The sequence below is a fragment of the Lithobates pipiens genome, unplaced genomic scaffold (genome assembly GCF_037356315.1).
Source record: "Lithobates pipiens isolate NorthernLeopardFrog02 unplaced genomic scaffold, aLitPip1_a1.2 Scaffold_18, whole genome shotgun sequence".
NCBI lineage: Eukaryota > Metazoa > Chordata > Amphibia > Anura > Ranidae > Lithobates > Lithobates pipiens.
This window is the reverse complement of record NW_027507758.1, coordinates 424469267-424487599: the sequence shown is the minus strand read 5'-3', so window position 1 is coordinate 424487599 and position 18333 is coordinate 424469267. Positions and strand designations below refer to the sequence as shown.

Below are 18333 nucleotides of genomic sequence, written 5' to 3'. Positions count from 1 at the left end.
CTTATTTCATTTGAAGAATTAGTACACACTGGTTTTATGGTGAAAGATAGATGGCGATATCTCCAACTGGTACATTTTATACAAAGATTACCTCAGCCAGGTAGAGTTGAAAATGAATTCACGGGGTTAGAGCAACTCTGCAAGACAGATAAAGTTAAGGGCACAATATCAAGGCTATATGAGCTGTTGATACGGGCCAGCCAGAGGGAGATACCGCCATACATAAAAAAATGGGAACAGGAATTAGGGTCACAAAAAGATAAAGAGACGATAAACAAAATATTGAATATAACACATAGTTCGGCAGTAGACAATGGGACAGCCGAGATGAATTATAAACTCATCTCGCGGTGGTACAACACTCCAGATAAAATAGCTAAATATCAACAAGGAACAACGGCTGAGTGTTGGCGTGGATGTAAAGCCATAGGAACAATGACACACCTATGGTGGGGATGTGCAAAAATTAAGATATATTGGGATGAGATCCTCCAAAGGATAAAAGAAATAACTAAAACAATTATAAAACCGGATCCCTGGATAGTGCTTTTCCATGGGACTGAGGGGGGAGTTAAACAATACCAAGACACAATTATGCCACATCTCTTAAACGCCGCAAAAAAACTGATTCCTAGGAAGTGGTACGAGGCTGAATGCCCAACGATATGGGAATGGGTAGACGCAGTAGAGGGAATATTTAACTGTGAAAGTTTATGCATGAATGACGAAGATGAAAGAGCAGCACTCGAAAGAAAATGGAAAGGATGGAAAGAGTTTAAACAGGAATGGAGCTATGTAGCACAGCTGAGACCAAAAAGATAGGTATTAGAGGAAGACATCTAGGAGAGGAACACTACTGACATGGTGGGGTTCAGGGGGGGGAGCTTTCGGGATAGAGGGTAAATAATTAGAATAGGATGGGAGTAGAAAAAAAAAAAGGGGTATACTTTTTTATGATAAAGAAATAAAGTGATACATGAAATTTAAAAAAAAAAAAAAAAAAAAAAAAAAGGGGTGGGAGTAAATAAACCATAGCTACAATGATGTGAAATTAAACAAGAGACAGCGATGAACGTAAAGTTGATTCTAGTCTCGCTTTATGATTCGCTGATGTGGCTTTAAAAAAAAAAAAAAAGAGAAAAAAAAAAAAAAGAGGAGGTTCAGAGACAGGCAGTCTAGGGAGGATAGGCTAGATGTTGCGGGATGCCCACCAGTCCATTAATAAATTGGGCTCTATCTGATTTGCTGCAGCATCTAATGCACATGATGAAAAATCATACTAAGCACTTTTAGTACAAGGTTAGTTCAACTTTAAAGCACTGAAGCAAGATAGCCACCATGAAAGCCAGGTCACTAGCATTGGTAGAATTAAACTTCAGCAATGGCAGCCATCACATTTCTCTAGCAAAAAGTTTCTATGTTTTTTTTTTTTTTTTTACCATCACGTGCTTAGGGTAAATCATGTAATAACAGTTAAATAGTAAATAATATAGAGCAAAATCATTTACTGAACCTAATATGTATACAGACCAATTTGTGTGCAAATAATTAGGCTAATAACATATAATACTGGTATTTAAGAATTTTAAATTGAATTATATAACTACTGTATAGGTTGCTATATTGCTTAATGTACATTTTATTTAGGTATATATACATTTTAAAAACCCTAACAGAACAGTAGATTTTTTGAAGACTATTTACACATATACTGTAACTCCTAACAAGTTTGACAGTAATGTTATATATTTTTTCCAGGTAAGAAAAGACAATATTATTTGTAACAAAACCTTCCGTTTTATGAGTGTTTAGTAGTTACGGGAGTGGAAAATTCCTAAGACAACTTCCAAATCTTCCAATTACCAAACCAATGTTTTATAGGATCATACCTAATTCTTATCTTTTCATGAACTGTAAAATGTTTTTTTTTTCCAGTCTATGACAGGATAATAAAACTGTTCACCTTTCTTGGAGACATTTAACTCTGACCAAATGTCAGACTTGACACGTAACATTTCTTTTATTGTTGTGTTTTGGGATTATGCCTGGATCAAGTTCAGCTGCACAAGCAACACCGATACAAAGAGAAAACCTTTCTTCTTTTTTGCCCATTAGGTATTTTTTTCATTTGCAAATGCCTAACAGACCTCTGGGGATGATTAATATCAGTCTGCTTGGAAACCATCTTTTGCATGAAAGTCACTGTGTAATGCTGAGATGTTGACATAATGCATAATGTTACGTCCATTTGAATACTTAAAGCAATATTTTATACAGCTGTAAGAGAATTATCCTTTTAACATAATTACTGATAAGATGCATTAGCATTCTACTAACTAATGGGGCTGAATTTGGAATAAGTCTGAATCATCTTTTAAGTTCTTTTTACACACTATCACTTGGGTCATTTAGGAAAAATTTACACATAAAAGTGAAACACTGAATATTATATGCTAATTTTTACAGTAGATTTACATTTTACTCATGGCATAGGAACCACATACTTCACCAAATCCATTTCAAGCATAAGACTGATAGTTACAATTTAGACTGGATGCAAACTAGAGAACACTGAGTGCCCATTCACACCTATTCATCCACATGTTGAGCTGCAACGTATAGGTATGAATAGTTCACTTCCAGTCTAAAAATATAACTGTGCATGAAATGTGCATTGCAATGTGCAAGCAAACACTGTGTCTACATATTCATTTTCTATGGGTTCTTAGCAAGATTCAACACACAAAATGTATCTGACCCATTTTTAGTCAAAGAACCACCCTACAACATGTGTAACCACATATATGCACTGTGGTTCATTGAAGGCTTTTTTTCCATATAATATTTTATTCAAAGATATGTAGGACAGGACAAAAACCATCCAGCAGAGGTAGATGCAATGGTCTAAAACAGACAAGTACCAAAAAATAAATAAAAGAGAACAACATTTTTGTCACTTAAGTACTGAATCTGTTACAAGTAGGTTGGTGAATTATAACAAAACTGTAACAACGCAGATGGGCATATGCCCATACGAGAACATAAAAAAAGATGGTAACAGGTAGGAAGTAAAATAGGGTATGCTCTATTGTGGTGGCTTTCAATTCCCCAGCAATGGGATTGTTGGGGGGTCCGAAGCCCATGTTAGGGGGCAAGATAGCCACTAATGGTCAGGGGTGTGGGAGGGAAAGGAGGAAAAAAAAGGGGGGGTGAGAGAAGTGGATGGCAGGAAGGGTAGGGAGGGGAAAGGAAGGAAGCGGAAGGGGCCCCCCAGGAAATGCTGGCCGGACAGCTACATTACAATTAGTTTTGTGGTGGTAAAAGCCTTTAAAAAAAAAGTTACAGTCCCATAGTGTGGCATATGAGAGAGTGGTGCTGATTATACAAATCTGAGTCCAGAGGTGTAACTAGAACCTTTAGGACTCCAGTGCAAGAAACCACAAAGGACCCCCTGACCCCTGTCCGGGGCCCTACCCACTGAACTTTGGGCCTTTTACTTCCATTGTAGGGTTGATCTTTATGGTCCTGCAGTGGGACCCTTTCACATGTTCTGCAGTAGGCCCCTTCCTGTTGTCTTGGAGCCCTTCACAGTGGTGGAATGCAAGTAGAGAGTGTACAGTTTGTAAAACAGTGTAAATTTGCTGTCCCCTCAAAATAACTCAACACACAGCCATTAATGTCTAAACCACTGGCAACAAAAGTGAGTACACCCCTAAGTAAAAATGTCCAAATTGGGTGGCCCAAAGTGTCAATATTTTGTGTGGCCACCATTATTTTCCAGCACTGCCTTAACCCTCTTGGGTATGAAGTTCACCAGAGCTTCACAGGTTGCCACTGGAGTCATTTTCCATTCCTCCATTCCTCCATAAGACAACACGGAGCTGGTGGATGTTAGAGACCTTGTGCTCCTCCTTGTGCATTCCATTTGAGGATGCCCCGCAGATGCTCAATAAGGTTAAGGTCTGAAGACATGCTTGTCCAGTCCACCACCTTTACCCTCAGGTTCTTTAGCAAGGCAGTGGTCATCTTGAGGGTGTGTTTGGGTTTTGTTATCATGTTGGAATACTGCCCTGTGGCCCAGTCTCCGAAGGGAGGGGATCATGCTATGCTTCAGTATGTCACAGTACATGTTGGTATTCATGGTACCCTCAATGAACTGTAACTTCTCTGTGCTGGCAGCACTCATGCAGCCCCAGATCATGACACTCCCACCACCATGCTTCACTGTAAAACACACTTGTCTTTGTAGTCCTCACTTGGTTGCCACCACACACGATTGACACCATCTGAACCAAATAAGTTTATCTTGATCTCATCAGACCACAGGACATGATATCAGTAATCCATGTCCTTAGTCTGCTTGTCTTTGGCCGTGTTTGCATGGCTTTCTTGTGCATCATCTTTATAAGAGGCTTCCTTCTGGGACGACAGCCATGCAGACCAATTTGATGCAGTGTGTGGCGTATAGTCTGAGCACTGACAGGCTGACCCCCCACCTCTTCAAACTCTGCAGCAATGCTGACAGCACTCATACATCTATTTGCCAAAGACAACCTCTGTATATGATGCTGAGCATGTGCACTTCACTTCTTTGGTTGAACATGCTGAGGCCTGTCATGAGTGGAACCTGTTAAACCGCTGTATGGTTTTGGTCACCATGCTGCAGCTTAGTTTCAGGGTCGTGCAAACTTCTTATAGCTTAGGCCAACTTTATGTAGAGCAACAATTCTTTTTTTTCAAATCCTCAGAGAGTTCTTTGCAATGAGGTGCCATGCTGAACTTCCAGTTACCAGTATGAGAGAGTGAGAGCGATAACACCAAATTTACCACACCCCTCATTCACACCTGAGACCTTGTAACACTAAGTCACATGATACCGGGGAGTGAAAATGGCTAATTGGGCCCAATTTGGACATTTTCACTTAGGGATGTACTCACTTTTGTTGCCAGCGGTTCAAACATTAACGGCTGTGTGTTGAGATTGTTTGAGGGCACAGCAAATTTACACTGTTATACAAGCTGTACACTCACTACTTTACATTGTAGCAAAGTGTCATTTCTTCAGTGTTGTCACATGAAACGATATATATTTACAAAAATGTGAGGGGTGTACTCACTTTTGTGATATATATATTATATATATATATATATATATATATTACACAAATTATATTATTATAAAAATACTATAAATTTACTTTAATCGATACTAACCATACATTCCATCTGTATAGTAATTGGTAACATCTGTCTCTTTTACTGTTCCCTTAGTGCATTGCATCTTGTTGCAAAGAAACAGCAAAGAGATGTTTATAGGTGGGAAAGAAACGGGTCATATACAAGTTAAAACTAGGGACAATGGGTAATCAGTATTTATTCCCACTGAGAAGCATTTAACAGAAATATCTGAAAGATACCTCTGTCTCTAGGCAACACAAAAACAGTCACAAGTTATAGAATGCAACCCAATATGTTTGGAAAAGTGATGTAAAGAAAGGAAAAAAATAATGTTTTTAAACCACGATAACATTTGTGACTTTGATGTCCAAGCTAACCAATCATGGATGCTGAATGGCACATGATTTGCTTTGTTCCTGTTAAAATTATGACAATATTTTTTTTTTCATTGTCCATGTCAGTTAATCTGAGGCCTGGAAGTAAGGCTTTGTTCCCATGGGGCATACATAACCATCCACCTGTGTAGGACTTTGTTTATTTGCATGGCAATGCACAGGTGTCCCATGCATCCCCATGCAGGAGGTCTCATTGCTGTCAAGTGGGGTGAAGTGGCTGCATAGACACTGCCACTGCTTCCAATGTGACATCTGTGTGGGTGAGTTTGGTGCCGTGAACCCACACACACACATATGAACATTGGGTGAAGTGGCTGTGTCCATGCAGCTGATGTGTCCCAATTGACAGCAATTGGACTGTCTGGACAAAACACCTGTGCATTCTCCTGAGGGTAAACATGGCCTTCAATGGGTGTATGGTTATATACTCCCCATGTGCATGAGGCCTAAGTGGCCACTGATGGCAAAAGATTTAGTTTCTAACTGTTTTATAAATCAACTCCAATATATTGAATCTATGCTACAATTTGTTGTTAATATCAGCATGCATAGAACATAACGACTACAATGTTGTTTATTCTCTGAAAAAAAATAAAAAATAAAGAAAAATAGTATTGCTAACTTAATGACTACAGATGGTACAAACTGAGTTCAACAAAAGGTACAGCATTTTCTGTTAAAAATAATCCATCCAGCATTTGTTCTCTCATATCTGAAATTTAAGTTACATTATGTACTTTCTTTTCTAAACAGATGAGAGCATTAAGCAATTGAATTTGGCCACAGAATGACAACAATAGTCTGTGATTAAAATGATAGAATGAGTCCAGAGGAAAGTTATATGAGGATACATAACAGACAGACTGGCAGAGCAAGCTGGTCTGAGGCCTTTCTCTTGCAGGTGCACAATTAGCACAGATGATGATTGCATCTGACAGTCACTGAATTAAGTAATAGGAGTGTTATTGCTTGAATGTGGTGCCAATAATAGCCACCACGTGCCAATCAAGCTTGTTTTTCATACCTGTATTCTGTAGTGCGAGCTGGTTGTTGAGTGGGGAATATGTAGCCTCCTCGGAGGTGAAGACCAATTTTGTCTGCTGGGAGATACATAGACACGCGCTGCTTTCTAAATGAGGATTTTGCGCCCTGTGAAAAGATGATGTTATTATATGGACAGTATATTCAAGTATAACTTCTTTTCAATATCACTTTGGCCATAGAAATAGAAAAAATGTGCACAAAATTGGCAAAAACTACCATGAGAATGTATATGACTAAAGTACAATTAAATCATCATCAAAACTGGTTCAGTACATGAGGGACCTAGGTTAAAGAGGAGGTTCACACAAAAATTGAGCCTCCGCTTTTCGGGAACCCTCCCCCCAGATACCTAAAATAAATATAACATATGCTGCGCTAGATAGGTCCTATACCTAATAATCCATGTCTTGATCTATAATTATAGATGCACAGGTGAGTAATAAAGTGCATAAATAATGAACACACAGCTGGTACAGGTATAGGGTATATGCCACAGCTGGTACAGCTGTGGCAAGCAAATAATGCGCACACGAATGTAAACACACAACTGGAAAAAAAGTGAAAATAGTGCCAGAACCACACTCAATACATTTGATTAAAATATATAAACCTCCATATACATATAACACAAATTAAAATAAAAACAGAAAGTGCTTAATGCATACCAATGTGACAACAAAATTGCAAAAAGTAAATAAATAAATAAAAAAGTATGTGTATATATATATATATATATATATATATATATATATATGTATATATATATATATATATATATATATATATATATATATATATATATATATATATATATAAGAAGTGCAAGTGCATACACCATATGATAGTTCCTATATACATCCAGCCGTAATTCTGAATCATGCATAGGTGAAATCCAGAAACCCCTTATGGTAATGAGCTCACCTTGGAGCGTGTGACTAGCTTTTACACTAGGTCAAATCACGCATATAAACCACTATGGGTTTCTCAGCTGTTTCCCTGGATCAGTAGTTTCCTCAATGCAGTATTCAAAAGGTGCATGAAAAAGGAAAAAAGCTGATCTTATGTGCAATATCATTTTAAAATGTTATTACATACAAGTTAAAAACCGCTCCCCCACCGGGGTACTCACATGTATAAGGTGTGTCAGTGCACTGTACTTCATAGAGCCTAATAGATACTGAAAACAGTATGGGTATGGCTTGTATTTCCAAGTATACTGCCTCTCAATCCATCCTGGCCCCTCCCCTACGTGTGGTGTATCTTCCTCAGGGACGCACAGGTCCCAGGAGATAGCGGGGACCAGTTAAGACGCACAGCGCGACTCGCACATGCACAGTAGGGAACCGGGAATTGAAGCTGCAACGCTTCACTTCCTGATTCCCTCACCGAGGATGGCAGCGGCTTCGGCTGCTGACATCGCTGGACCCCGGGACAGGTAAGTGTCCATTTATTAAAAGTCAGCAGCTGCAGTATTTGTAGCTGCTGGCTTTTAATATTTTTTTAATTTTTTTTTTAGGTGGACCTCCTCTATAACGTGTGGATACTAGTAAGTCTCTAGTAGACTAGTAAATAAGGGAAATACACAGAATGTTACTCCTAGGATTCATTTTAGTCACTTAAGGTAGTAATATTTTACTTTCAGTTACAAAAAAAAATGCCATATAATTTATTTATTACTTATTATACAGCCTTACTGCATAACCAACTGAATAAAAAGGAAAACAGTTTAAAAAGAAAGCACATATGGCTTCCACATCAAGGGATTTATATTTTTGTGTTTACATTTCGATAGGGTCATTTTATGATTACTGAAAAAATGAACAAAACTTCAACACTGTATATATATACAAATACAACACTGTACATGGGTGTGCTATTAGGACAGCTATTACCAGTGCTATATAAAATATTATATTCTATGCAGGAGACTATGGATTACCAATGTAATGTAATGCAAATGAGTAAATAAATGTTTGTTTACCGTCTCATAGTCATACCAAACAGCATCAGGGATGTAAGCATCAGCCTGTTCTGAGCCCTAAATTAGCAAACAATAAAAATGCAGATTAAGAGATATATGGTTTAGCTTTGCAAAATATACTATTTTCAAACATGATTTAGTTATGCGTATTATATTGCACCAAATTGCATGTGTAGTTAGGGTCCTCATGAGTCAGCAAGGGACATCAGTAAATTACTACAATGCCAATAAGCAATGTGAGTATAAATAGTTAAATCTGTCTTAGTGATAATATTTTCTTGCATTTCTGAACAGATCATACAGGTATAGCACAAAAAATTGTCTTTGTGTTCAGTTGTACTTTGCACAGGTTTACAGTTTCTATATAGTGCAGTGCTTCTAATTGTCTTTGCCCTTGTACACACGGTCGGAGATTCCGACGGAATATGTCTTATCGGACCATTTTGTCGGATATTCTGACTGTGTGTGGTCTACATTGGACTGTTGCCGTCGGAGTATCCGACGGACCAAGTTTTCCAACTTGCTGGTAAAATTTTCCGTCAAAATGCTCCGTGCGGACATACTCCGATCATGTGTAGAGAATTCCGATCGGACAAAGTGCCACGCATGCTCAGATCAAATTCCTACACCAAAGCTATTGGCTACTAGCCCTGTCGTAACAAAATAACGTAATCACATCGGATTTTCCGACAACTTTGTCCGACCGTGTGTATGCAACAGTTTCGGACAAAATCCGTCGGACAAAATCCGTCGGACTGACGGATTTGGTTGTCGGAATCTCCGACCGTGTGTACAAGGGCTTTCAGTTGTACTTTGCTCATGTATGAGTTAATTTAACATAGGAGCTCTCAGATATCACTGAAATAGAAAATGATGTTCAATGGCTATATGTAACTTTTAGCAAGCAAAGTCTGACATACCGAATAAAGAATAGGTGTAATTAGAAGACCGGGTCCCCAAAGAAATTGTTGATCTATTGCCCATGTTTCTCTATCAGAATAAAATCTGAAAAAAGACAAAGGTTAAGGCAGGTTTAGTAGCTCTGTAAGGTTCATGCTACGTATGTACAGCTGTACCAATGACATGACTATAACTTGCCCCGTGTAAGTACTTGGGGCACTTTAGACAATCCAGGACTTTCACAGCAGTGGACAGTGTGCTTCATGGCAGGTAATATACCAAAGATGTACTTTAATACACTTTAACACTTAGCACAGAAATGCCTAAAGAAGGCAGTTTATACTTGACCAGAGCTTTTTTTTTTCACACATTTTTTTATTGCTAGAACAGAATAAAGTAATACAACACAACATTTTTTATATTCTCCCTGATATTGCTTAAGTCAGGCATGTCCAAAGTCCGGCCCGACTGGTTATCAAAAAATGTATATCTTTTGTGGCCCCCCGACGATCTCCCAGCACCATGGCCACAAAATATATATAGGCTAGCTGCCTCGGAGGGAGGAGGAGTGCTGTGTGCACAGGATTAGTATTTCCTGTTTACACGGCAGCCTCTGTAATAGGAAGTCTCTGGCGATGCCATTGGATGACTGTTCTGTCCATCAAAGGAGGCGGGACTTACTCTTAAAGAGGCCGATGTATAAACAGGAGATTCTCCTGTAGGATATCTTTGGCGCTTGTCCTGCCCCCCCCCCCCCCATGTGCCCTCCAAGACTGCACTGATGGTAATGGTGAGTGCATTCCTGGCAATGGTTGGTGCTTAATTCCTGGCAATGGTGGAGCTGCATTTCTGGCAATGGTGAGTGCATTCCTGGCAATGATGGGTGCTGCATTCCTGGTAATGGTGGGTGCTGCATTCCTGGCAATGGTGGGTGCTGCATTCCTGGCAATGATGGGTGCTGCGTTCCTAGCAATGGTGGGTGCTGCATTCATGGCAATTGGGGGTCTGCAGATGGCCACCGACCCTTATTAAAGTGAAGGGACGTATTATACGCCAATAAATACAGTATATCCAAATAATACGCCTTAGCTCATCTCTTTACTCACACACAGCCACAAAGGCAAGAGAATTCTTGTTGGGCAGTGTATTAGTGCTCGAACGAACACACTTAGACTGAATTTTAATGTTTCAAAGATTTTCAGACAAAATGGTTGGCCTCACGCATTTTCACTTCATCAAATCTGGCCCTCTTTGAAAAAAGTTTGGACACCCCTGGCTTAAGTATACAAGGTCCATTCTTTCTCTCTCGCTCTACCCAGAAGCTCTCTAAATGCTCACTTAAAGTGGTAGTAAACCCTCTGCTTTTATTTTTACCTACAGGTAAGCTTAACATAATGTTTGAGGGCTTTGCACATTATTTCTTGTAGGTCAGTAATACAGAAATACAAAAAACCCTGAATCCAAGGCCATCCTTCGACCCCTTTCACACTGGGTCGTTTTACAGGCGCTATTTCACTAAACATAGCGCCTGCAAACCGACCTGAAACAGCCGCTGCTGTCTCTCCAATGTGAAAGCCCTGAGGGCTTTCACACTGTAGCGGTGCGCTGGCAGGATGGTAAAAAAAGTCCTGCTAGCAGCATATTTGAAGCGGTGAAGGAGCGGTGTGTATACCGCTCCTTCACCGCTCCTGTCCATTGAAATCAATGGGGCAGCCTATACTGCAAGCAAAGCACTGCTGCAGCAGCACTTTGCGGTGGTTTTAACACTTTCATGAATATCGTCATAAAAACGACGGTAAAGCGGCGCTAAAAATAGTGCCATTTTACCGCCTACACCGCTCCCATCCCAGTGGGAAAGGGGTCTTCCAGTGTAAATAAACAGTGCTTTCTGTAACTTGCTCTTGCTTTTCCAGGGTACTAAAGAAATACTGGACACTTTAATCATATAATTGTGAGTTTTGGTGGGAGAGGAAATTTTCATATTTAGTATTCAGCAGATAAAAAATGTATTCGTATATATTTACAGAATGGTCATTCAAAGGTATATTGCTCTTTTAGCAATATCTAAAGTTCTTGAAAGTTAAAACAATGCTCAAGAAGTTTTTGAAAGACTTACTCATGGAGCAGAGGCCTCACCACCGTTTCTCCTCTAGTGTGAGCTTTGTAGAACAGTGTGTAAAGGTATGGTAGCAGGGTGTAGCGGATGTTTAAGTAATGTCTTGATGTGTTCACAAGAAGAGAATCAGCACCATAATAAGCAGGGTCTTGTGGCTGAAATACCAAAACTAGCTTAATTAAAAAATCCAAAATCATAATACAATTAAAGCAAATTGACATATACGTAATACAGTGCTCAGTAGTGAAATGAAGAGAAACATACAGTTTAAAACAAAAATTACGCTATTGCTACAGGTACCAAATCTTAGTGGTTAAAATAAAGTAAAATGAATGAACAGTTACAAATAAAAGGCAATGGCTGCTTAGTAATACAAATGAATAGAGGTCAATACAGAGGTCATCCAGGTCCTTAAAGCCGTATTAAACCAAAAACTTAATATATTGAAGCTTGCCAATCATTAGATATAACGGCTGTATTCTTTTCCCCTCTGTTTTCACCTTGTGATCTGTCCAATAACACACCTCCTGTATTATACAGCCACCACTCTGGATGAAAGAGCACAGGGGCACCTTTGGACAGCAGCATTGTCAATCTGGGGGGAAGGTGGTGTTAGAAGTACAAGCAGATTTAAATGCACATTGAAGCTGAACTCCAACTAACATTTTATTGTCAGTTACAGCAAACAATGTTTTTCCTTTTGGGATAACAATTTTACATATATTAATAAAAGCTGATCATTTTAAGCACCCCTGCCAGTGTTAAATGATCCACCTCATCCATGTAACTGCAAGTGAGCATTTCTGTTGACTGGATCATCAGATGAAAACAGAAGAAAGAAACCCTAAAAAATAAACGAATACAGCACTTATATGGGCATCACATCTAATGCTGTGTACACAGAACCGGACTTTCCAGCAGACTAGGTCAGACAGTCTTTCCGACAGACTTTCAGCGGAGTTCCAATGGACTTTCTGAATGAATGGACTTGGCCACACACGAACGGACTAAGTCCGTTCAAAAGTCCATTCGTTCTGAATGTGATGACGTAATACAGGACTAAAAAAGGTCAATAGCCAGTAGCCAATAGCTTCCCTTGCATCATATTTGGTCCGTCGGACCAGCAAACAGACAAACAGTTTTCCCAATATGAATTGAGTCCATTGGACAGATTTGAAACATGTTCTATTTCTAGGTCCGTCTGATTTTTTTAATGAAAAAAGTTTGGATTAGCCCACACACTATCAGTTTGTCTGACGGACTGATTCTGTCGAACCTAGTTTGCCGGAATGTCCGGTCGTGTGTAAGCGGCATAAGTATTGATAAGCCAAAAAGATGTTTGCTGTTAGGTTTAATATTACTTTAAAGGAGAACAAGAATTATTTTTTACAAAGGAAGTCAGGAGGTAAGTATAATATATCCATTATGTTTCTGAGTTTCAGAGCTATGAAAATTTGCTGTAAGCACGGTCAACTATTTCCAGTCCCTGCATATTATTTGAATGAAAGTAGTTAACTCTGTTATAGGCTAGGAGCTGAATTTAGACATGTGCAGAAAGAAAAAAATAGTTTTGTTTCATTTCGCCATTTACATAAATTTGTTTTGTTAAATTTGTTTAACCCGTTTAATTTATTTTCGGAATTTGTTTTGTTTACACGATTCAAATCGATTCGAACTTTTGGAATTCAATTTGAATCGTTTTCAAATTCATTTCAAATTATTTTCAAATTTTCAAATTCAAAACGTTTTTGAATTCGAATATTTTCAAATAGTTTTCAAATTTGTATAGTTTTTGAATTCAAAAAGTTTTCAAATTGGAAAAGTTTGCAAATTTGAATAGTTTTCCAATTCAAATAGTTTTCCAATTGTCAAAGAGAATAAAACAGAGTATAAAATAAAGGAATGGAATAGAAAAATATATAATAGAATAGAAAATAAAATAACAGAAAATAAAAGAATAGAATATTATAGAGAGAAACCGAACAGTAGTAGAAGGAGTAGAATAGAAAAGAATAGAGTAAAATATAATAAAAACAGAATAAAATAGAAAGAATATAACCACCTGCTGAAGTTTTAATAGAAAAGAAAAGAATAGAATAGAAAAGAATATAATGCAAAAAATAGAATAGAAATTTGAATTTAACCTCTTAAGTTAAGTTTAAGTTTGTCATTTTGGCTTTGGGGTTCAAAAACATTAAGAAGTTTAAGGACTGAGACTGTTTCTCTGAAGCAGCCAGCATGTTGAGTTGCAGTGGTCTGAAATAAAACTGGCCATATGGCCAAAGACTTTTATGCTAGCAGGCATCAAGGGGTTCCCTTGGGCTCAAAGGACCCTGGCGTGAGAATAAAGAGACAGGTGTTTGTACTAAGTCAAAAAGGATCTGACCAAAGTCATGTTCAGTACCAGATCCAGATACTTCAATCTGTGAGATCTCTGAGAGGTCCAGTGATAACTAGACATGTGCAGAGTAAAATATTTCGTTTCGGAATTTCGTTTTCGTCTGAAAACTTAATTTATTTAGTTACTCCCGAAATTCGTTTTTATTTATTTCGTTTTTCGTTCAAAAATTGCATTCGTCCGAAAATCCACATGAATCACGGTCGAATCTGTCTTTGAAGGCTTATGGTGTCTGTCGAATGTATAAAGAAGATTCGACGGAGCTAGTATATAGCATATCTCCAGCGATGTCTCATGTCATCCAGCGCAGCTCAGCATCCTTCTTCTGTCTCCGTGTAGGAGACATTGCAGGCATTCCGGCGGCTGACGTTTGTTATATACGGAGGGCGGGGCCACCCGTCACCTGACCACGCCCCCCTCTGACGCAAGGGGAAACCCGGGGTTCCCCGTGACGTATAGGTGACCTGCCCCCCTCTGATGTAACGGAAACCTGCCTGTGTTACATCAGAGGGGTGCGGGTCACCCCTACGTCACAGGGAACCCCGGGTTTCCCCTTGCGTCAGAGGGGGGCGGGGTCAGGTGACGGGTGGCCCCGCCCTCCGTATATAACAAACGTCAGCCGCCGGAATGCCTGCAATGTCTCCTACACGGAGACAGAAGAAGGATGCTGAGCTGCGCTGGATGACATTAGACATCGCTGGAGATATGACCGTCCGTCGCTGGATAGCAAGAGTGGATTACCGCCGCTGGAATCTTTTTTTTATTTTTTTATTTTTAATAAAGGAATTTTTCAAAAGTGTGTTTGTTTTATTTAAACATTTTTTACACTTTCTTTGTGAAATGGTAGGGGTACTTTTGTACCCCCTTACCATTTCAAACAGGGGGGGGGGGGCGGGATCTGGGGGTCCCCTTGTTAAAGGGGGCTTCCAGATTCTGATAAGCCCCCCGCCCGCAGACCTCCACAACCACCGGCCAGGGTTGTGGGGATGAGGCCCTTGTCCTCATCAACATGGGGACAAGGTGCTTTGAGGGGTCACAGACCCCCAAAGCATCCTCCCAATGTTGAGGGCATGTGGCCTGGTACGGTTCAGGAGGGAGGGGGGGCCGCTCTCTCGTCCCCCCCTCTTTTCCTGCGGCCTGCCAGGTTGCGTGCTCGGATAAAGGGTCTGGTATGGATTTTTAGGGGGAACCCCACGTCAATTTTTTTTTAAATTTGACGCGGGGTTCCCCTTAATATCCATACCAGACCTGAAGGGTCTGGTTATGGATATTTAGGGGGAACCCCACGTCAAATTTTTTCTTAAATTTGAGGCAGGGTTCCCCTTAATATCCATATCAGACCTGAAGGGCCTGGTAATTGAATTTGGGGGACCCCCACGCTTTTTTTATTTATTTATTTATTTATTTTTTATCAATGACTTTCAATGAGTGTTCTCTGTATTACGGAGCCGACAATTCATTATAGCTGCGAGTGATTTTAAAGGACTTTTTTTCCTGCATAAATGACACTTTGTGCAGGGACAATTCTAAGCACGGGAAACATGCGCCCCTTCACAGGCATACTATAGACAACCCCCCCCTACGAAATTTAAAGGAATATTACACTTTTATTGTTTCACTTTAATCATTATTAAAATCACTGCTCCCGAAAAAACGGCCGTTTTTAAAACTTTTTTTTGCATTGATACATGTCCCCTGGGGCAGGACCCGGGTCCCCAAACACTTTTTAGGACAGTATCTTGCAGAATCTTTTCTCTCTGTCAAATCTTTTTTCTCTGTCGAATATTTTCTCTATATAATCTTGGACTAATAGAGGTAAGGTTAGGCACATTCGAACACAGGTTCTATAGACAGATTGTTGTCAGAGTCATGTCGAATCTCCTATTCTATATCGAACTGTTGTAACAATGAAAACGAAAATAAAGCATTTATTTATGTCGGATCTTTCGTTTTTCGGATTTTGTGCTTTCGTTATCGTTTGTCAAAACGAAAACGAAAATAGCTGAAATTCGGACGAAAATGCATTCGGACGAAAACGAATGCACATGTCTAGTGATAACATCTAAAAGCTCTGCAGAACTTCTACCATATTTGGAATGTTGACTGGCAGGGACAACGAGGACTGATCCTTTAACTGGATATTGTCCTGATACCTCAAAACATGAATCCCCTAAGAATGGAGCAGAACATTTACCCAAATGAGCAAGGCAATGACTGACCAGGAACACAAGACTTCAGAACTTGTAGGAGCAATTTGAGAGGTTCCAGATCCGGAATGGGCTGAACTCGTTCATTCAGTTTGGGAGCCTTAAAGAGGTTTGATTATAAACCTTGAAAGTTTTCTCCTGCTGACATAGGGGAAACAGTCCTTTGATTCAAAAGCTGTTGAACAGTAGAAGAAGTAGATCTGTCTACCATAATGTTGAAGGAGACACATTGTAGAGCATTAAGCAAGCAGGAGGTTGAATTGAAAAATCAGTTTTTAGTCCCTGGAAACATATCCCCATGATCTCTGAGATATAATTATCCAAGACGGAACCAAACAGGCATTTACCCTTTGAGGATAAGTGCTCAAGGCTTTTCTTGCAGGGGGGTTCCATGTATGTCCTGTGCATGTATACAGAGAGAAGGCCCATCCTAGAAATTTGGCAAAGTATATCCACCAAGCCATTTACTAAGTAGCATAAGGCTGAAGACAAATGCTCCTGCTCACTACGGTCAGAAGGATACATAAGGATGGAGCTAGGGTTCCAGGCCATACTCTTAGACCAGACAGCAATAATCTGGTAGGCTGCCAAAGACAGAGCTGGGGATTGCATGGCAGGACCCACAGGTTCAGCAAAGTGCCACCGAGTAAAAGAGGGCACAGGATAACAGCACCACACCAGGCAAAATTGCCATTAATCCTGCCCTCCTAGAACACCTAACTACACCTCTAGATGTGTACACAGCAGTTTATCTCACCTAAAAAAAGGTAAATAATGGGCATCCTGGGATAAATGTTTAAAGGGCTTCCATCCTAGTAGCAGGAATAAGAAAGATGTAATCCCTGCTTGGCTTTGCCCTCCCCAGTGGGCAAAAACCTGCCGACAATGTTCTGGACCTGTAAAGTACCCTCCAGCTAATGCCACACACTGCACTACAAGCCAAGCAGAGCATCCACAGCAGGATCCAGTGTCAAAGCAACACTACAGGCCAGAACCACATCTTTAACTAGGCAGGATCCACGTACAGTCTCCCAATGCTCTGCCGAGTCAACTGATCCAAAAGCTGCATAAAAAGCAGCAAAGTCTATGGTGCAGCTGAGTGATGAAGAACACTCTTCAAAGAAAAGAAAAATGGAAAATTAAAAACTTCCTTAGAAGAAAGTAGGCTTTCCTCACGAGAAGAAGTCCATCATTTAAGGACACTAGCAAAAAACCGGGCTAGCTGGGAGTTGGAGGGGTTATATAGGTAGATGTCCCTGAAGCCTTTTGTTTGTGTGTTACCTAAAGGAAGCTGCATATAACCCAGTCATAATGATTTAAGGAAGCCTCTGTCCTGTACTATAGGATAAAGAAATTGCTTTGTAGGCTGTATAGTTATACAGCCTACAAAGATATAATTTTAACCTATAGTTACAAGTTATAATACCATATAATACTAATGTTTCCTTGTTTTGGACAGAGTGGGGAAACACAGATCTATTTTTAATGCTGTTTATTGGCCCATTGAGGAGAATTACCCCAACCCTCTGTTACCAGGATTAGTATGTGATGATTACTCCACCTAATGGCAGAATTACTCCACCTAATGTTAAAAAAAAAGCTTGACTGAATGACTATAAAATATCCAACTTGGTATTTGTTTTAAAAGTCAGAATTACCTTGTAGTTTTCAGCATTGTGGTTCCTAGAGAATGGATAAAACGCACCAACTTGCATCCATCGTCTGCATAGCTCTTCAGGGCTATCATCAAAAAAGCCACAAATGTCAGCTCCAATCTAAAAAGGAAATGACAAAATACTTATATTATAGTGTAACTATTACCTATAACTACTCAATATTTTTCACACCTACTCACAGCGCATTAGATTGCAATATTAAATACCTAATATTATGCTAATATTTTGTGAATTTTCTAAGCTTTGATCACAATCAATGAATTGATTTTAGATGTATTAATACTGAAAGAGGGGTGAGAGCTGTGTATACGAGGCTGAGAGCTGTGGATGTGCTAGGTGCAGTAGGGTGAGAGCTGTGGGGGGGGGGGGGGGACTAGGTACAGATGGGTGAGAGCTGTGGATGGGTGAGGGCTAGGTGCCAAGGTCAGAGCTGTGGAT

At 39.7% G+C, this 18333-nt stretch overlaps 1 protein-coding gene across 3 annotated transcripts in view; it reads right to left on the bottom strand.

Moving 5' to 3' along the window:
* The window catches only part of SI (sucrase-isomaltase), a 342643-nt gene that overhangs the window by 225376 nt on the left and 98934 nt on the right, over positions 1 to 18333 (bottom strand). For all 3 annotated transcript variants that reach the window (XM_077488042.1, XM_077488044.1, XM_077488043.1), the window contains 5 exons: positions 17878 to 17994; positions 11615 to 11769; positions 9519 to 9603; positions 8599 to 8655; positions 6598 to 6722 (listed from right to left, as the gene is read on the bottom strand). In XM_077488042.1, coding sequence (XP_077344168.1) covers positions 6598 to 6722; positions 8599 to 8655; positions 9519 to 9603; positions 11615 to 11769; positions 17878 to 17994 — 539 coding nt within the window. The remainder of the gene's footprint in view (positions 1 to 6597; positions 6723 to 8598; positions 8656 to 9518; positions 9604 to 11614; positions 11770 to 17877; positions 17995 to 18333) is intronic.